The sequence below is a fragment of the Chaetura pelagica genome, unplaced genomic scaffold (assembly GCF_000747805.2).
Source record: "Chaetura pelagica isolate M959 unplaced genomic scaffold, ChaPel_1.0 scaffold109, whole genome shotgun sequence".
Classification (NCBI taxonomy): domain Eukaryota; kingdom Metazoa; phylum Chordata; class Aves; order Apodiformes; family Apodidae; genus Chaetura; species Chaetura pelagica.
Window position 1 is genome coordinate 8,157,395 of NW_009970725.1, and position 17,523 is coordinate 8,174,917.

Here is a 17,523-nt window from a genome sequence, read left to right on the forward strand (position 1 = left end):
CCACTGATTTTTTCCCACTCTACACCAATGGAAGTCACTTCAGAATGTTTACTAACATTCACTACTAGCTTTAACAGTCAAATTTCAAAATCCCCATATTCTTTGTTGAAATCACCGGTTCCTTTAACTATACAACACTTAATTCTCAGCTTTTCAACAGGCTCCTAGACTCCCAACAGTCACAGCATGATCCTCAAACAAATGTTGAAGTAAACACAACAAACTAGAGAATTCAAGTTCTTATACAAAACAGGTGTTTCAGTTCCAACCCAGGAATAGAGAAGATAAGTAATCCCCACTTTAAACTAGTCAACCATCATTGGATGGGAGAGGGTGGGATGGGTAAATGGTTTCAGATGATAAAATACCCTCAAAGCCAGGAGTTGAAATGTATAACAGAAAACTTGCATTTAAGCTCTATTTCATAACAGCAGAAGAAATCACAGAACAGGCTGAAATTACATCTGTAGCTTTACTGAATTATTTTTTGAATACAAAATGTCTTTTGTGGATAAAGCAATAGTGTCCATGTTTTCTTTGTATAAATATGTGCAAAATAATCTTTTATAGTTTTTAAAAAACACCGTTATGTTCTCTTCTTGTTGTCCTTCCTTATCTTTTTGCTTTTTCCTGCTTGTTTAGATGACTCGTCCTGAAATGAAAAAGAAACATTACAAAATTTAATCAACATTCTTATATACTGTGAGCATCCTCAGTGTCACCCATGGAAATTATTTTTCATATAAACAGTGCTTGTAGTTAACTGGGATTTTCAACCATTATAAGGTTTATAATATTCAACCACTCAATTTATTTTTTTTTAATTTATCTCATCTTGCTAGTTAGAAACGTCTGCCTTTCAGTAATGCTAAAATTACAGACATAGCTATGTCAATAGAAGTATGCAATGTAAAAATAATCTAAGCCATTTCCACACATGGAAGGGGTTACCAGTACAGTAATATATCTAGACTACACTGCAAAACTGCTTTGCGGTTGCAGCCTTATCAAGAGATACACAGTACACCAATACATTAAAATTGCTTCCCTAACTGAAACAATCCTATGCTGGGAAAAACAAAATTTTGCCAGTCTTGCTGGATCAGCATGGTATTGTACCTCTTACTCTGACTGCCAATTCTGAAAAACTAGACTTTTCTTCAGCAGGCATTCATCACAAGAGCTCCTCAAAATAGCAAAGGACTCTGCCACTACACCTGGCAGAACCTGGGACATTTTGATCTTCTCTCTTCTACCTCTTGAGCATGGGAGGGAAATGGACCCTAACAAGACGTTTGAATTCTGGTGTTCTAAAGAGAGTTAGCTAAAAGAGTATTTTTAAAAAGCCTTATTATAGCACCAGAAAGATAATTAGCGTAAGTCCCATCTGTTATTTTTCTGATGGACACTGGTAACAAAACATATATTTTAATACACAATAAAGAAACACAGTTTGATTTATGTTGTTAAAACCAGAAAATAAGTAATTTTTGGTACTAAATCTTCACTTGAGGTTAAGTGCTTAAAAATCTTTTAAGATCTTCCTTTCATTTTATGGGCAATGCATTCAAATAAGATAAACTGCCAAGATAAATCAGTAAGTAGATTCAAGCACCTCTAAAATGCAAAAAGCAAGTAACTGAAAAGTGCAGGGGGATAAATGGAGAAGAATACTCAGCTTTCAGCCACAGCAATCTCAGATACTTGCACATAAAGAAGAAAACTGACAGTTTCATACTTTTTAAAGTATCCATTAGTAACTTTCTATTGTTAGCACTTACATACTATACTGTACATAGGCACATCTAATATGCTGTTCTGAGGATGAAGTAATGTTGAAAATAAAGAATAATAGATTATTAAATGACACAAGTTCCTTAAGAAGAAAAATGCCATTTAAAGACATTTGGAACTTTGTCTTCTTAGTTGTTTAAACTCCCCTGAAACATTTTCCCTTACTCTTCTCTAGAACAGTCAATTGTATTTCACTTGAATTCTTCTAGTCTAGGCATTTGTTTTTAAACTGCATCTGTCCTCTGTAATTCTGAAAACTGGTTGAGATCTAATAAAGCTTCCACTTTTTAAAATGCCTACTAGTTACAGCAGTTCCCATGCTTAGTCTGCTCACGCACTAGAACTGGTGACACAAGTAAGAAGCAGAAGCAGCAGCTTCCAGTGTTCTGCACGTGCAGAAAGAGGCATCTCCTCTTTCCATCCTCCCCCAACCCTCACATTTGTGTTCTACACCAAGTTTCTCAATGGCTGCTACACTTCTTTGGCAGTTGTTCAGGATTCTTTGTGCTGATCCTATGCATACTATCAGTGCATCAAAGCAAAGAGAGGATGATGACACAGGCAGTACTACTTCTGGCTTTATCTAACAGCAACAATTTACTCAAGTGGACATGAATTTAAATACCTTCATTCTATGTGGCAGAAACTTACCACTGAATGTACATAGTGGTATTCCACAAGTACATTTCTTGCACAATTGTTTATATGTTTAAAACGATCTGGTCCTAGAAGAATGCCTCCATACCAGCGGGATACAACAACTAACACGTTGTGGACATTCAAAATCTGTTTAAAAAATAATTAAATAAATAAATAGTGTTTGGTTGAACTGTTTTAACTACTTTAAAGAGAAAAACTCAACTATCTTGCATTTTTAAGAATTTATAGTCAGGTCTGCATCACACACTTGTTAGCAGAGAGTAGCAAGTAATGACAAGTCAGCAGTTGTAGTAAGTCCCACTCCAAGCTCCTACTCAAAAGTAAATTCAAAGTAAAATTTTTCAATATGTCCTTCAGAAAGATTGTAAAGCTATTACATGTGCAATACAGTTGCTCATGCATGTATCAAAGGCTTCAGGCATTACTTAAAGCGAAAATTACTGAGTTACATTATTATTCTTTGATGTAACAAATCTTTATTTCCAGAGAACACTAAGCTGTCTTTGCACACTTTTGGAAGTGTTAGTACATGAGGCTAATAACAGCCAGGTGATTCATATCACTACCTAAAATGTTATTAACTAGTACTGTTGCCATATGCAGGACAGCACCTGGATAATACATAAAAAACTCCGCACCTTCCAGGTTTGAGACAAAGCAGTAGATTTCTGAATTCAGAAAGACATATATAAAGTTCACACAACATGAAATAACTGCATTATCAATTACGATTGAAAGGACAACCTTTATATAGCTTAAGACTGAAAGTCTTAAGGTCAAGTAGAGAGTTAAACGGAAGAAAAGTGATTATTCTTTTACTGTAATTAAAAGCAAGAAACCTGGAAGGCCTTAAGACTTGAAAACTAGCATTTATTTCTCCCTACAGCAAGTCTGTCCTCAAGATCTCCCCATCATCAGCAAACACTAGTCACACAGGGAATGCCAGAAGACTAAGTATCAGAGAGAAGCATTTATCTTGTCAAAATAAGATACAACACATTTACTGCATGGAAATCAGGAGTGACAATCACCAGTTCACATTTTTGCTCCAATTTGTCTTGCATGGCTAGTGACCGTGATCCTGAATTTGTCCCTTAAACTAAGGCATCTGGAATCTCGGTGGAAGTTGTTCACTTTTAAACAGCTTTCTCTGAAGTCCTGTGCTGTGCAAAACTAATGCACCCGGATGGCTTGGAGCCAGACAGAGCAAACACAGATTTATTTGCATAAGGCTGCATGAAAACACTGGTCTGCGAGATATCAGGGTGGTTTGGTGGAAGTTAAAAAAACACCTTAAGAGCTAACTATCAAGAAAGCATGTTAATGAACATTCATATCTCCATCAACCAGAAAAATAAATATATTTGACTAATTTGAGCAATAGTATTAAAAGATTCTACCATGGTGAAAACACTGATTTTCCTACAATTTTAAAATTAAAACTGTAAGGTAAAGAAAAAAAAAAGGTATTTAGGCAGGTTTTCTACTCTACATTCACACATTGGCCATAAAATCTACGTATAGCAACTGTGCACAGGAAACAGGATGCTAAGCATGGTTAGGAAATTTTTTAACTCTAGGTTAAAAAGAACTAATCTAAAATACAGTTTCTGGTAACCGGAAGGTGCTATCTTGACTGAAGTGCTAGGTTTATCTGACACAAGGTAAGATTTCTATTGCAAAAGAACTGTTAAGTACAGAAATAATAAGTGTGTTTAAACCACATTATTTTCATGCCTCTATCATATGTTGTAAGTGCTTGTAACAGAAAAACTACAAGACTGAACACCTAGAAATCAGCCCATAAAATACTTTAATCTTCTCCTGTGAGTGAAAATTGCACTTTTCTTATCACTGCAGTACTGTTCCAAAACAAAAATATTCCCAGTAACTTGGACTACAGATGAAGAGAGATGATCCATATGATTTAGACTTTCGAAAGGGGAAACATAATGTCACTTTCTAAACTGGATTTTTATGGAACGTTAAGTGTCTAGACACTGTAAGTCTTTTTAAACATACACATTACAAAACTTTCATATATACATATAGAACTTTCTAAAGCACACAATAGCATGCTGAGAAAAAGCTGGTAAGCTTGGAACAAACTCAGGTACGGTAACTGCAAAGTTGTTTACTTACATTGCTTTTATTACACTAAAGTTTTCACACTTACTACATATACTTGCATATATTATATAAAGCAAGTTTGCCATCCCAAGTCAGGTTTGAGTTATAAAGTTTCAAAAACTTCTAAGTGAAAAATACTGAAAAAGTTCCATTAATTGCATTTAAAAAAAAGAAAAAAAAAAGCTTTGAAATAATTTTTTAAAAAGGCAACACATTAAGCAACAGAATTGCAAGCAAGTAAAGGATGGAGAAAACCCTTGTTGTGAAGTGAACTTCAATCTAAAAATCAAAATTAAAAAGAATAATTAGTATGCTGACATAGCTTAGTGACTTAAGGCACTGCATAACATGTACCCAGCTGTCCCCTGTAGTCATGCTATTTTATTTATGGTTTTACTAGGGCTTGCATCATGCTAGTGAATCAAAATGTATGAATCTCAATTCACACTTAGTGCCAACTTTCCCAAGGGAATATTATTTCAACGCTTGAAAACTAAAATACATGCTAAGGATTCAAAACAAGAAACAGTATAAAGAAACAGATTAAACAATCAAAACAACTTAACTCCTTCAACTTCCTCTACCTTCTGCATTTCAAACTCTATTCTGCTATTTCAAATAAAAGTGTTTTTATCACAATTATTCGAGGGAACTGAATGAAAGGCTTTGCAGAGGTCAGCTCTTATATTCTGCCAACCAGCTTCTTCCAGCCTTCATTTTCTATATACCTTATACCACATAGTAAGCAGAGAAATCAAAACTTAATTATTTTTTAAACCATTCAAACTATTACTACTACCTACCACTTCATATTCAGTTTTCCAAGTCTATGATCTGAGACTTGGACATCCCAACTTACTACCTGCATGCAACAGACTGTGTTTTTTCTGTCACCTTTGAAAGAGCAGTAATTTATTTGGCTAAGAGCAAAGCAGGAATTAAAATAACCTTCTACAAGTTTATTTACATTGTAGTGATTTTTGTTCAATATCTTTACCAGTGATCTGGATGAAGGGACTGAGTGCACCATCAGGAAGTTTGCAGACCCCACCAAATTTGGTGGAAATGTTGATCTACTTGAGGGTAAAGAAGGCACTGCAGAGGCACCTGGACAGGCTGGATCAACGGGCCAAGGCCAACTGTATGAGGTTCAATAAGGCCAAGTGCAGAGTCCTGCATATTGGCCCAAACACTACAGGCCTGGGGAAGAGTGGCTGGACAGCTGCCCAGCAGAGAGGGATCTGGGGGTGTAATAGACAGCTGGCTGAATATGAGCCAGCAGTGTGCCCAGCAGCATTCTGGTCTGTATCAGGAATAGCCTGGCCAGCAGGACTAGGGAAGTGATTGTGTCACTGTACTCGGTAATGGTGAGGCTGCACCTCAAGTGCTGTGTTCAGTTCTGCGCTCCTCACTTTAAGAAGTACATTGAGGTGCTGGAGCATGTCCAGAGGGGAGCTACAAAGCTGGTGAAGGGCCTAGAGAACAAGTCATATGAGAAGCAGCTGAGGGAACTGGGGATGTTTAGTTTTGAGAAGAGAAGGCTGAGGGGAGACCTCATTGCCCTCTACAACTACCTGAAAGGAGGCTATAGGGAGGTCGGTTGTTGGCCTCTTCTCCCAAGTAAACAATGACAGGAGCAGAGGAAATGGCCTGAAGTTGCACCAGGGGTGGTTTAGATTGTTTATTAGGAAGAATTTAAATGCTGAAAGAGTGGTCAAACACCAGAACAGCCTGCTGAGGGAGGTGGCTGAGTCACCGTCCTTGGAGGTATTCACGGCATGCTCTAGTGGCCGAGGTTGTAGGGGTTTGTTGTTGGGTTTTGTGGGTGTTTTCTGGTGGAGTATGTGTGGTTGTTTGTGTTTGTTAAGGGGTTTTTTTTGTGTTGATGGTTGAACTCAGTGATCTCAGAGGTCCTTTCCAACCATGACAATTCTCTACTATTCTGTAAATCTGTTCAAGATTTCCAGAAGTCAAAGATAAATTTCTATAACCTGCATAAGATGAAGAAGACGTCCACCTGCTGCTGTCTCCCCGTCATCTTCACAATCCTGTAAGAATGTCTGCTTATCTTCACAGTATATTCTTAAAAAGAAAAAAAAAAAACCAAAATTAAATAGATTAAAAAGCTTCATGATTTATGAAGTCTCAGGGACCGTTTGTATGCATGTCTATCAATTCTACCTCTTTGCTAAGGACATTTACATGAAAACAGGATGCGGCTTAAGGTAAACCACAAATCTGTACAGTAGAAAAAGTTTTGAGAAGTTTTTACGTAGACTTCAGCTACTTCAGGTTAACTCCAGACTTATTACCAATATAAAGTCCCTAATGAGAAAAATCTTTACATTTACACCTAGCTGAATCCAGCTCTATCAGATACAGGTTCAAATGACGGTACTCATCAATAAGTTGAAAGAACTTGGACAAAAATATTATTAATAGTTAGGTCTATATTTCAGCAGCAGTGTGAAACTATTACCGAAATTCACCTTCAGATTCTCCTTGACATGTCCTTCCTCAGGTGGCACTCCAGGAAACTTTGTGTGTATTGCTCCATATACAGGACAGCCACCCAGGTCTAATTTTCCAAAAGTAATGCTCAGAAGTCTATATTTGCTACCAATTGATTTAATAACTTCCAAACTCAGTTAATACCTGTGACACAATGACAAAGAGGCTCCTGGTACTACATGACAAATACAAAGCAGTATGTTTCTCTTGCTTTTTTGAAGAGTATTTAGTTAGCATGACTGAAAGAAGTCAGATTATCATCAGCAACCACAAAAATCCCCTCTTAACAAAAAACTTTCACTTAGGTACCTTTAACTTAATTACTAAGTAAGCATTCACTTGCTCTCATTTCATGTTTCATTAGGATCATGCCAGGACATGCATGAATGGACCAGTGTCATGCTTTTTCAGATGACTGCTTCCTCCAGTAACAAAAGGGGCTTCTTTTACTGTCACTTGTAGCCTTCAGAAAACCTACAAAACTATCTGGACTGAGAACAACCCACTTCACTAAAGTAACATTCAAAAATGTTCCCAGAGACAGACCAGACATCTGCATCAGGCTCTCTGTTTCTACTCCAATTTTGACTAAAAAAATCAGCTGTTTCTAAACACAAGGTTGGGAAGAAAAACAATTACTTCGCCGAAATAAAAATACATTTAATTCAGGATGATGCAGCATTTCCATGCACACATATATTACACAAAGTATAACAACACATGTTCAAATTCACTTTAAGTCTTCTTTAATTCCTAATGCCGCTTTACTATCTTTAACATATTTGCTATTGTATGGTCTACTTTCTTGACCTCACATTCAAAATAAAGCCTAAAACCATTACCATACAAATAAGAAACCTACTCCCATCAAGATTTAATAGCAAGGAGTTTCTTTGATGGATTTTACTTTTTTCATGTCCTGCACTCATGTCAAACAACACTGAAAAAAACCCCAAATAATCACTATTCATCTCTCACCTGTATGCATATATGTTGTGGGTAGCACTTGCAATTTTCTTATTCTCATATAATTTTTCAAGAACTCTCTTAACCTTTAAAAAAAACAGAAATAAGTTTCCTTTTACAATGGGGATTTGATACACACTTGACAGACTCAGTAGCTTCCAAATATCTTACAATAAACATATCAGCATTCCCTGGAGACATTCAAGGTCAGGCTTCACAGGGCTCTGAGCAATCTGTTCTAGCGTGAGATGTTCCTTCTTATGGTAGGGGGGTTGGATTAGATGACCACTAGAGGTCCCTTCCAACCCAAGGCATTCTGTGATTCTATGATTCCATTCAAAAGTCAAATTTCAGTGTTCTCTTAAATCTAGTGCACATAATGGTAAAGGATGGCAGAAGCATTGCAGAGCTGATATTTAGAGCTATTTAACTGACAGTGAAAGTGAGAAACTGATGCCTACTCAGACAACATTAGCACACGAAAATGTAAAGACAGATAAACAGACATATTTGACTAATCCCAACTATTTCAGAACTATTTTGTCAAGCTCGAAGCACAGACAAAACAAGTAAAATTGATCTCTACTAACTTGTCGGGGTGTCACAACGGGAGCCAGATGTGCCTGGAAAGTACTCCTTCGATCTGTGATTGGATTTCCATGATGTATGGGTGGCAGTTCCTCATCTAATGATCACAAACAAGGAAGGTTTCGCTTTCTTTTAAGGGTACTGAAACAACGTATACAGCTACATAAGTAATTAACAACTGAACTTTAAAAAAGGGATTTGTTAAAGTACACAAGATGACATACAGAACCAAGAATTTTTTACATTTCTTATTAATCGTTATTATAATGTGTTATAACTTAATTATTAATTATACCATTATTAATTTTACTGAAAAGTTGAGCAGAAAACCAGAATCTTAAGGTTTCCCTCTTCTAAATTATTTCATCAGAAGTAACAAGGGCACATTTCTTTACCTTCTTGACTTTCAGGCATAACATAATTTAACATTTTAATTGGATTTTCCTGAACAGATTGACAGTCTAGGAGAAAACCATCTTCTTCATCATCATCATTAACTTCTTCACTGGTTTTCTTAGTATCTGGATCTATTAAAATATAATAGTAGAATTTATTATACATTTTTTCGGTGAGAAAAGTAAGACTCAATTTCAAATTATTTTTCTGAAAAATTTCTGGCTTTTCAGTTCACATCAGTTTGTCATTAAGAATTGTGACATGCAGAATAGTAATGTTAATTACAACAAAACCCAGAAATTCTTGGTCCAGTACTAAGAATAATCTTGCTTAGGAATAGGAATACAACACTCATGCTAAGCAATCTCCAAATAGTATCTTCTGTTTCAGTCCTAATAAACACTATTTCTAAGAAGAATAGAAGAATACTTTTTACCATTTCCACTAAGGTTTTATAGTAATACCATTAATATAAACTGAATTTAGAGACAAAAATAAGAGAATCACAGAATCCTAGGTGTTGGAGGGGACCTCAAAAGATCATCCAGTCCAACCCCCCTGCCAGAGCAGGGTCACCCAGAGCACATCACACAGGAACATGTCCAGGCGGGTTTTGAATGTCTCCAGCAAAGGAGACTCCACAACCTCTCTGGGCAGCCTGTTCCAGTGTTCTGTAACCCTTGCAGTAAAGAAGTTCTTCTCCATGTTGAGGTGGAACTTCCTGTACTCCAGGTTGCATCCATTGCCCCTTGTCCTATCACTGGACATCACTGAGAAGAGCCTGGCTCTGTCCTCCTGACACCCGCCCTTTACATATTGGTAAACATTGATGAGGTTGCCCCTCTGTCTCTTCCAAGCTAAAGAGACCCAGCTCCCTCAGCCTTTCCTCATAAGGGAGATGTTCCACTCCCTTCATCATCTTTGTGGCTCTGCACTGGACTCTTTCAAGCAGTTCCCTGTCCTTCTTGAACTGAGGGGCCCAGAACTGGACACAATACTCCAGATGCAGCCTCACCAAGGCAGAATAGAGGGGGAGGAAAACCTTTCTTGACCTACTAACCACACCCTTTCTAATGCACCCCAGGATGCCATTGGCCTTCTTGGCTACAAGGGCACATTGCTGGCTCATGGTCATCCTCCTGTCCACCAGGATCCCCAGGTCCCTTTCACCTACACTGCTCTGCAGCAGATCAGTCCCCAATGTTCTTCCCCAGATGCAAAATTCTACACTTGCCCTTGTTGAACTTCATCAGGTTTCTCCCCGCCCAACTCTCCAGCCTGTCTAGGTCTTGTTGAACGCCAGTACAGCCTTCTGGTGTGTCAGCCACTCCTCCCAGTTTAGTGTCATCAGCAAACTTGCTGAGGGCACACTCTGTTCCCTCACCCAGGTCATTGATGAAAATATTGAGCAGCATCAGTCCCAGTACCAACCCCTGAGGGACTCCACTCGTCACAGACCTCCAACTAGATCCTGTCCCATTGACCACAACTCTCTGACTTCTTCCTTTCAACCAGTTCATGATTCACCTCACCACCTGATCACAAGACCACGCTTCCTCAGCTTATCTAGGAGGATGCTGTGGGAGACAAGTGTCAAATGCTTTACTGAGATCAAGATAAACCACATCTACCACCCTACCATCATCTACACACCTAGTAATTTCCTCATAGGCGGCTATAAGGTTGGTCAAACATTACTTTCCCTTGTTAAAACCATGCTGACTACTCCAGCAAATATCTGGGTAGTTAAATTCCCCCATGAGGACCAAGGCCTGTAGTTGTGAGGCTGCCTTTAGCTGCCTGTAGAAAGCCTCATCAACCCCCCCGTCCTGAACAGGAGGTCTATAATAGATCCCCACAGCTGTATCACCCATGCCAGCCTGTCTCTTAATTCGTAACCACAGACTTTCCACTTGCTTCTCATTTGCCCCTGGACAGAACTCAATACATTCTAGTCGCTCTCTCACATAAAGAGCAACTTCACCGCCTCGCTTTGCTGACCTGTCTTTCCCAAAAAGGACATAGCCATCCATGACCTCATTCCAGTCCTGTGAGCTGTCCCATCATGTCCCTGTAACTGCCACCAGATCATAACCCTTAGACTGCACACAGACTTCTACCTCCTCCTGTTTATTCCCCATGCTGCCTGCATTGGTGTGCAGGCATTTCAAGGAGTGAGCTGAGCACGCTGGTGGCAGCCTTGGGAGGCAGGAGGCCTGCTGGTCTTCATTAATACTAGAACAATGCCCCACTAGTTCAAACCCAGCTACAACCCCCTCCCACTTCAAATCCAGCTATTTCACAGAAATTCCAGTAATTTACTAGTTCTTTGGGGAAAAATGTAGACCTGTTGTTCAATGCTACTAAATGAGGTTATAAACTTGCTATATTGGAACATCTCTCTGGATAAGTTTCAAGCACTCTCTGATTCCCAAAATCCTATTTTCCTTCATGCATAGGACATAAAAAAAGTAAAAGTCAATAGCAAAGAGTAAATATCACACACAGTTAATGTTCTGGCAACTGGATTTAGGGGGAATCAGCCACACAAGCAAGTTAATAGATCTCAGTCTAATTTCCTATTTAGAGGGCCTATGATGTGGTGATGATAGTCTTTGCAACACAGGTATTTTCAATGACAAAGTAGAGGAGTGATACAGCATGTTCAAGAGGCTTAGAAAAACAACTATACATATTAAGTAGAAGCTATAAGGTTGCTGTCAGAATACCCCAAAAAACTTACAATATTGTCAGTATAACTTTCACTTCTCACTCTACACTCCTTTAATCATGTCAGTGAAAAACTACTTTTAAAATTTCTGCAATGCAGCAACAAAATGCACAGTTTACTGAAAGACTAAAACTGGATCTTATAATGAAGAGTGTAAAATAAATATTTGTTCATCATCATTCTTTTATTGCTCACGGTACTAAGCTAACATCCACCACATAGAAAAATACTCCTATTTATGAGCCCTTGCCACCAAGAAGGCCAATGGAATCCTGGGGTACCTAAGGAAGAGTGTGGCCAGTAGGTCAAGAGAGGTCATTCTCCCTCTCTACTCTACCCTGATGAGGCCACAGCTGGAATACTGCATCCATTTCTAGGCTTCCCAGTTCAAAAAAAGACAGGAAACTACTAAAGAGAGTTGATTAGAGGGCAACAAAGACGACTGGGGGATTGGAGCATCTTCCTTATGAGGAAAGGCTGAGAGAGCTGCAACTCTTCAGCCTGGAGAAGAGAAGGCTGAGGGGAGACCTTATGAATGCCCACAAGTACCTAAATGGTGGGTGCAAGGAGGATGAAGCCAGACTCTCTTCCATAGCTCCCAGTGACAGGACATGGGGCAATGAGCACAAACTGGAACACAGGAAGTTCTATTTAAATATGAGGGAAAACTTCTTACAGTGAAGGTGACAGAACACTGGAACAGGCTGCCCAGGGAGGTTGTGGAGTCCCCTTCTCTGGAGATATTCAGGACCTGCCAGGATGCAGTCCTGAGTGATGTGCTCTAGGGGATCCTGCTTTAGCCGAGGTAGGAGTGGAGTCAGACTAGATGATCTCTAGAAGTCCCTTCCAACTCCAACAATTCCATGATCCTGTGATTTCCTTCTGCCACAAGTGCATGCAGGCATGCATGTCAGTTATGCATTCCACAAAAGTTACGCATTTTGATGCACCAAAAAAACCCCCACCAAAAACCCCACTACGTTTTGACCGAACAACTATAAATATACATAAATGCTATCACTGTAAGAGTAACAGCAGAAGAATCACTGCAATACTAGTGATCATGAACTTCTCATCCCAATATAGCAAAATGCAATTAAGAATGGAATATTTGGTCATTTGACTGCATGTTCCACTGAAGTCTCTCTTCTCTTGAGACTAATTCCAATCCTCCAAGAGTGCACACAGCACAAGAAATTAATTACTGATATGAATTATTCCTTTGCAAAAGAGGACAGTGCATAAGGTAGATGTGTGCAGCACATTTTCATGCAATTTATTTAATTCCTGAGAGAAATTAGGACTTCGTCCTAGTTCACAGAGGCCACCCCACTCCATTTTTTTCCCCTACTGCTTTTTAAAAAGGGAAGTTATGACTGTAAAACAATAAGCCATGACCCTGGGGACTATTGTTTTCTGTTATTTAGATCCAATACAAAACTGGGTATAAAGCTTTGACTGGCAATGAAATCTTACTTTGCAGTTGAACAGGCAGTAAACTGAAAAACCCATATATTTTCTGAAGTACCTGGATCTGATGTCTGTGCTTTTTCTATCAGAACTTCTCGTATCTTCTCCACCCATAAATAAAGTATACATTCACCAAGGTTCTGTCTGGAAATTAAAACTCACAGTGAATGGAGAATAATTCCACATGGAAAGGACACCAAATAACACAGATTTCAGACATGCAGAAATAGAAGACTATATTCTAGTGAGATAAAGAGCTTAGACAGGCTTGTGGAAAGCTCTGTCTCAGTAGTTCACCAGGTGAAACATATGATATCTACATCATTATATACTCTCTGGATTGCTTTTATTTGCCTTTTTTTTTTTTTAATATGAGAAGCACCAATACTGGAGGAAAACAGGCAACTGACTGAAACTTTCTGGCCACTAAAGAAAGGGAAAACAACTCTCAGTCCTCAGCGTTTTCAAAATAATGCTAAGCCAGGATGTCTAGCCTTAGAGCTTGTTCTGGATCAATTTGTCTACAAAAAGTACTCTGCTGCCAGTGGTGAGCTTCTTCAGCTGCTCCGTGGCTGCAGGGGACTCCTTCCTTTCATGTTTTGGGAAAGCAGGTCAGTGCACTAGACACTGCTGAGCACTGGACTGATAGGCTACTGTTTGGGTAAGAAGCCTTCCTGTAGAACAGGGAGGTTAGAATTAGGTCTAGGAGTCCTTAGTCACGGGGCTCAGGCGTGTGCTAAGGTACTGGGTGAGGATGGGATAAACACATTTTTTATATGCATATTCAGTTAAGAAATGCTGCATGACCCAGATAATCCAAAACATATTTAAAATCGTGTCCTGAAAAGTTGTCTTTGCAATTATATTTTAGTATGTTTATGAGTGGTGCATATTTGTCTCAAAAACAAAACTAAAGATTTAGGGCCTTAGGTAACTCACGATTTCTCATTAATTATTTTCTTGCTGCCACCATCTGGGGCCTCTCATAATTACATTTTAAAAAATTTACAAATTTACATTTCTAATCCCTTATTTTGCTTAATGCATACAGCACTACTATTGAATACAATCAGAAATTCAAACAATTGTACATATTTTAAGAAAAATACTCAAGCAAAAACAAGGCATTTATAAACTCATAGCTCTGTCTTCAAAATCCTCATGTAGCAACTTGCATCGGTTGCTAAGGACTTTTGAAGAATCACCTAAAGCAGAGCTACCTCTGGTAGAGACTCCAGCAAATCCCATTAATCTCGACAGAGTTAAGAACAATTCTCTTTCCTTTTGCTCCACTGACCAGCTCTGGTTAATAGGATCCTATAGAACTTTTTACTTAAAATCCTTGTGCATTTTTAACACTTCAATTTTACTTGCTTAAATTATCTGTTGGTTCCTTAGATAAGAAACCCAGTTAATCAAAGTAAATGAGTAAACAGATAAAAAACCATCACGCAAGCTAAGTGATCTCTTCCTTATTTTATGGCATTAAAAACCATTTCTTATACAAGATGTTCACATTACAGTATTTTGGGCATGACTGTGCTTCCTTCTGACATGTTTTCGTTTCATTTAGTTTATATTATATTTGGGATCTGAAAGAATTAAATAAACCATATAAAATTACTGCATCTACTACTCCAATTTCACAGCAATTCAAAACCACATAATCTGAGTATTTCTAAATGTTCCATTTATTCTCATGCGTTCATTATGAGTTGTTGTTAGCTGCACAGTGTGATAATAAACAGTCAGCTATGATACAGATTCTAGTTAATAAATTCCACATGTGTTTAATTTGTTTTAAAACCTATTTATCCCTTAGCTATCTTTTAAGAAAAACTGTTTTGCCACTTATGCTCTAAGACAGGAATAAATAAATGCTTTAACATCCTGTGGTTTAACATTCAAATACAGAATCACTGCAGAAATCTCCTTCATAGCACTAACTCACAAGCAATCTCACAGATTCTAAAGGGAGTCTGTTCTATTAGGAGTCAAAATGAAGACTTCTATCCTTACAGAACACCAGGTCTAAACAATATAAAAGACACTTGTCAGTTTAACACAATTTGTTCTTGCAAAATAGCATCTTTAACTGTAAGATGTATAAAAGAAACTTTCTGGTTTATAGCTATTGCAGCAACCGCTTCAAAATCACTAGTTTATGTGGGTACCTGAAAACATACATCAAGCAGTGCATGAAACTGAAAACACAGTCTGCTTTTATTATATTCCACAGTCTCTAACTTACACATATATTTCTTCCAAGCTATTTGCTAGTTCCGTGTAATCTTCTCCTCGAAGCCAAGGGGCACTAGAATGAAAAGAAATACAATGAAAATTGTGCCCATACTCTGATTGCAACATCTCCACAAACTTTCATTTTAAAATAAATGTGGTAAGCACCTTACAAATAAAACACTGTAAATCATTTCTACTTAACACGATTGCAGTTGTAAGCATCTTGGTAATGGCACGATCACCCACTTCTCCTTCAAGACTCCCGTCTTGTGATGCCATTTCCTACCTCAGGTAAGAAAGCTGGACTCATTCTCCATGCATGGTAGGCCACTGTCACTCCAGAGTCACCTTACACATTACCAGTTTACCTCTCCAATTCCTTCACCACCATAGTACCTACTATATTTAGAATTACCTTTCAAGTTCTCTAACTATCCTCCTGGCCTCATGTTAAACTTTAGTTTGCCTCAATTTTACCAGCATTATTTTGTATTGCCTTGCCAATACTGCTGACCAAAACTCAGTGGATATGCCATGTGTCATGCCCTGCAGGTCTCTCTGTCATCCATATCAGGGACCTGGCTTACACGTCTCCATTCCCATGTTGTTTACACATCAGGAGACAAGGGGAGGAAAAGAGGAAGGTGGTACATGCCATGGCTCCATGCCAGCAGGAGTCAGTGCTCAGATGAGAAGTGTGCCTTACAATTTGAAACAAGGATCCAGACATGAGGGGTTCACCCAAGGAAGTGATAAGACATTGCTGTCCAACACAACAGACAGCAGCCTCCAGAACCACCTAATTGCTGCCTTGCCACAAAATAATGCTGCAAGAATTAGAATTGAGGGAAGAAAGCAAACTGTCAAAGGGAGCTCTGTGAGGCCAACTCAGGAGAAAGAACAAAATATTCTGGCTGGAAACATCCCCATGTCTGGTATACTTTCATTCAAGGAGTCATCTTAATTATACTTTGGCTTAGACCGTAAGAAATTAACAGTGGTAATTCAGAAAATAAACAAATATTTGGAAGAAAACTTCACTTACTTTAGTTGATAAATAGGTGGCTCTGCAGTTGGATATCCTGGTGGCAAAATCACCTGAAAGAAATTCAGAAGTATTCACTGGACTACTCCTCTCAGCTAGCTGAGCTTTACTGATACTCTGGTGTCCAGCACTAGTCATTGTTACAAATTTAGAAAATAGTTGGCTCTGTTATTACAGAATTATAAGAAAACCTGAACATCTGTTTTTAGAATTCCAGTAAGTTGATCTGAATTTAATGTTGTCTCCACACATTCCAGAAAGTAAATCTAGAAGCAACTGCAGCAGATTCACTAAGGTGTCCCATATAAAGTCAATGTAAAAAATATTTTTTAAATTAGTCTTTGGAGAAAAACACTGAACTTAGTCTTTCTCAGGTGTGGAATGGAAATTTGTGACTACTGAAAACATCACAAGCACATTGATGTGTTACAGGAACAATCACTGAAAAGTCTATCACACATCACATTTCAAAAGCGCCTCAATCCATCTGAGTAAACAATGAATCCTATTTAAAAGGTTTTCATGCAGGCACAAGACGTTGCCTGCATCAGTACAACTGCAAATTCTGTGCCAGACTTCTAAACATCACTATACCTGCAGACAGAGGGTCCATTTTGGTTGATCCAAACAATCACTAATTTTAATGCAATAGATTTTTTCGTCTTCATCCACAACACACCAGTCTTCCCCATAGATGGATGAAAGGGCTTCGATTTCATCAATCTAGAAAAAGCGTTATGCAAAGGTAAATAAACCCCCAGAAAGCACACGGCCCGATGTGCCAACCGCAGTTTGAAGCCTTGCTCTTCTTACAGCTGACTTACAGGTGTGGCAGGACTCCCTACGCTGCGATGCCATCAGCGCTGGGGAGCGAGTCCCGACCCGCAGCACACACGACGGCTCTCCGCTTCCGCGGATCGCCCCGCCATTCCCCGCGCTGACAAGGCCAGCAGCGCCACACGGAGCAGCGACACGCCCTCCCCGCAGCCCC

At 38.7% G+C, this 17,523-nt stretch overlaps 1 protein-coding gene across 1 annotated transcript; it reads right to left on the reverse strand.

Annotated features, from left to right (window-relative positions):
• Positions 1 to 465: 465 nt before the first annotated feature.
• IMPACT (impact RWD domain protein) lies at positions 466 to 17,461 on the reverse strand. Its single transcript, XM_010006908.1, has 11 exons — positions 17,426 to 17,461; positions 17,127 to 17,255; positions 16,533 to 16,585; positions 15,498 to 15,560; positions 13,305 to 13,390; positions 9,045 to 9,176; positions 8,652 to 8,746; positions 8,074 to 8,147; positions 6,576 to 6,666; positions 2,446 to 2,580; positions 466 to 652 (listed from the first exon to the last, which is right to left on the reverse strand). Exons 1-11 carry the CDS (start codon positions 17,459 to 17,461, stop codon positions 587 to 589), a joined length of 960 nt encoding a protein of 319 aa, XP_010005210.1. The 3' UTR covers positions 466 to 586.
• Positions 17,462 to 17,523: the final 62 nt, after the last annotated feature.

What these genes read in the sequence shown, in the direction of transcription:
- IMPACT (XM_010006908.1), bottom strand. Translation starts at nt 17,461, where the DNA reads ATGGCGGGGCGATCCGCGGAAGCGGAGAGCCGTCGT. An exon ending in AATGGACCCTCTGTCTGCAG is followed by an intron (nt 16,586 to 17,126) that starts GTATAGTGATGT and finishes AATTTCTTTCAG; the next exon opens with GTGATTTTGCCACCAGGATA. An exon ending in AGCACAGACATCAGATCCAG is followed by an intron (nt 9,177 to 13,304) that starts GTACTTCAGAAA and finishes ATATTTTAATAG; the next exon opens with ATCCAGATACTAAGAAAACC.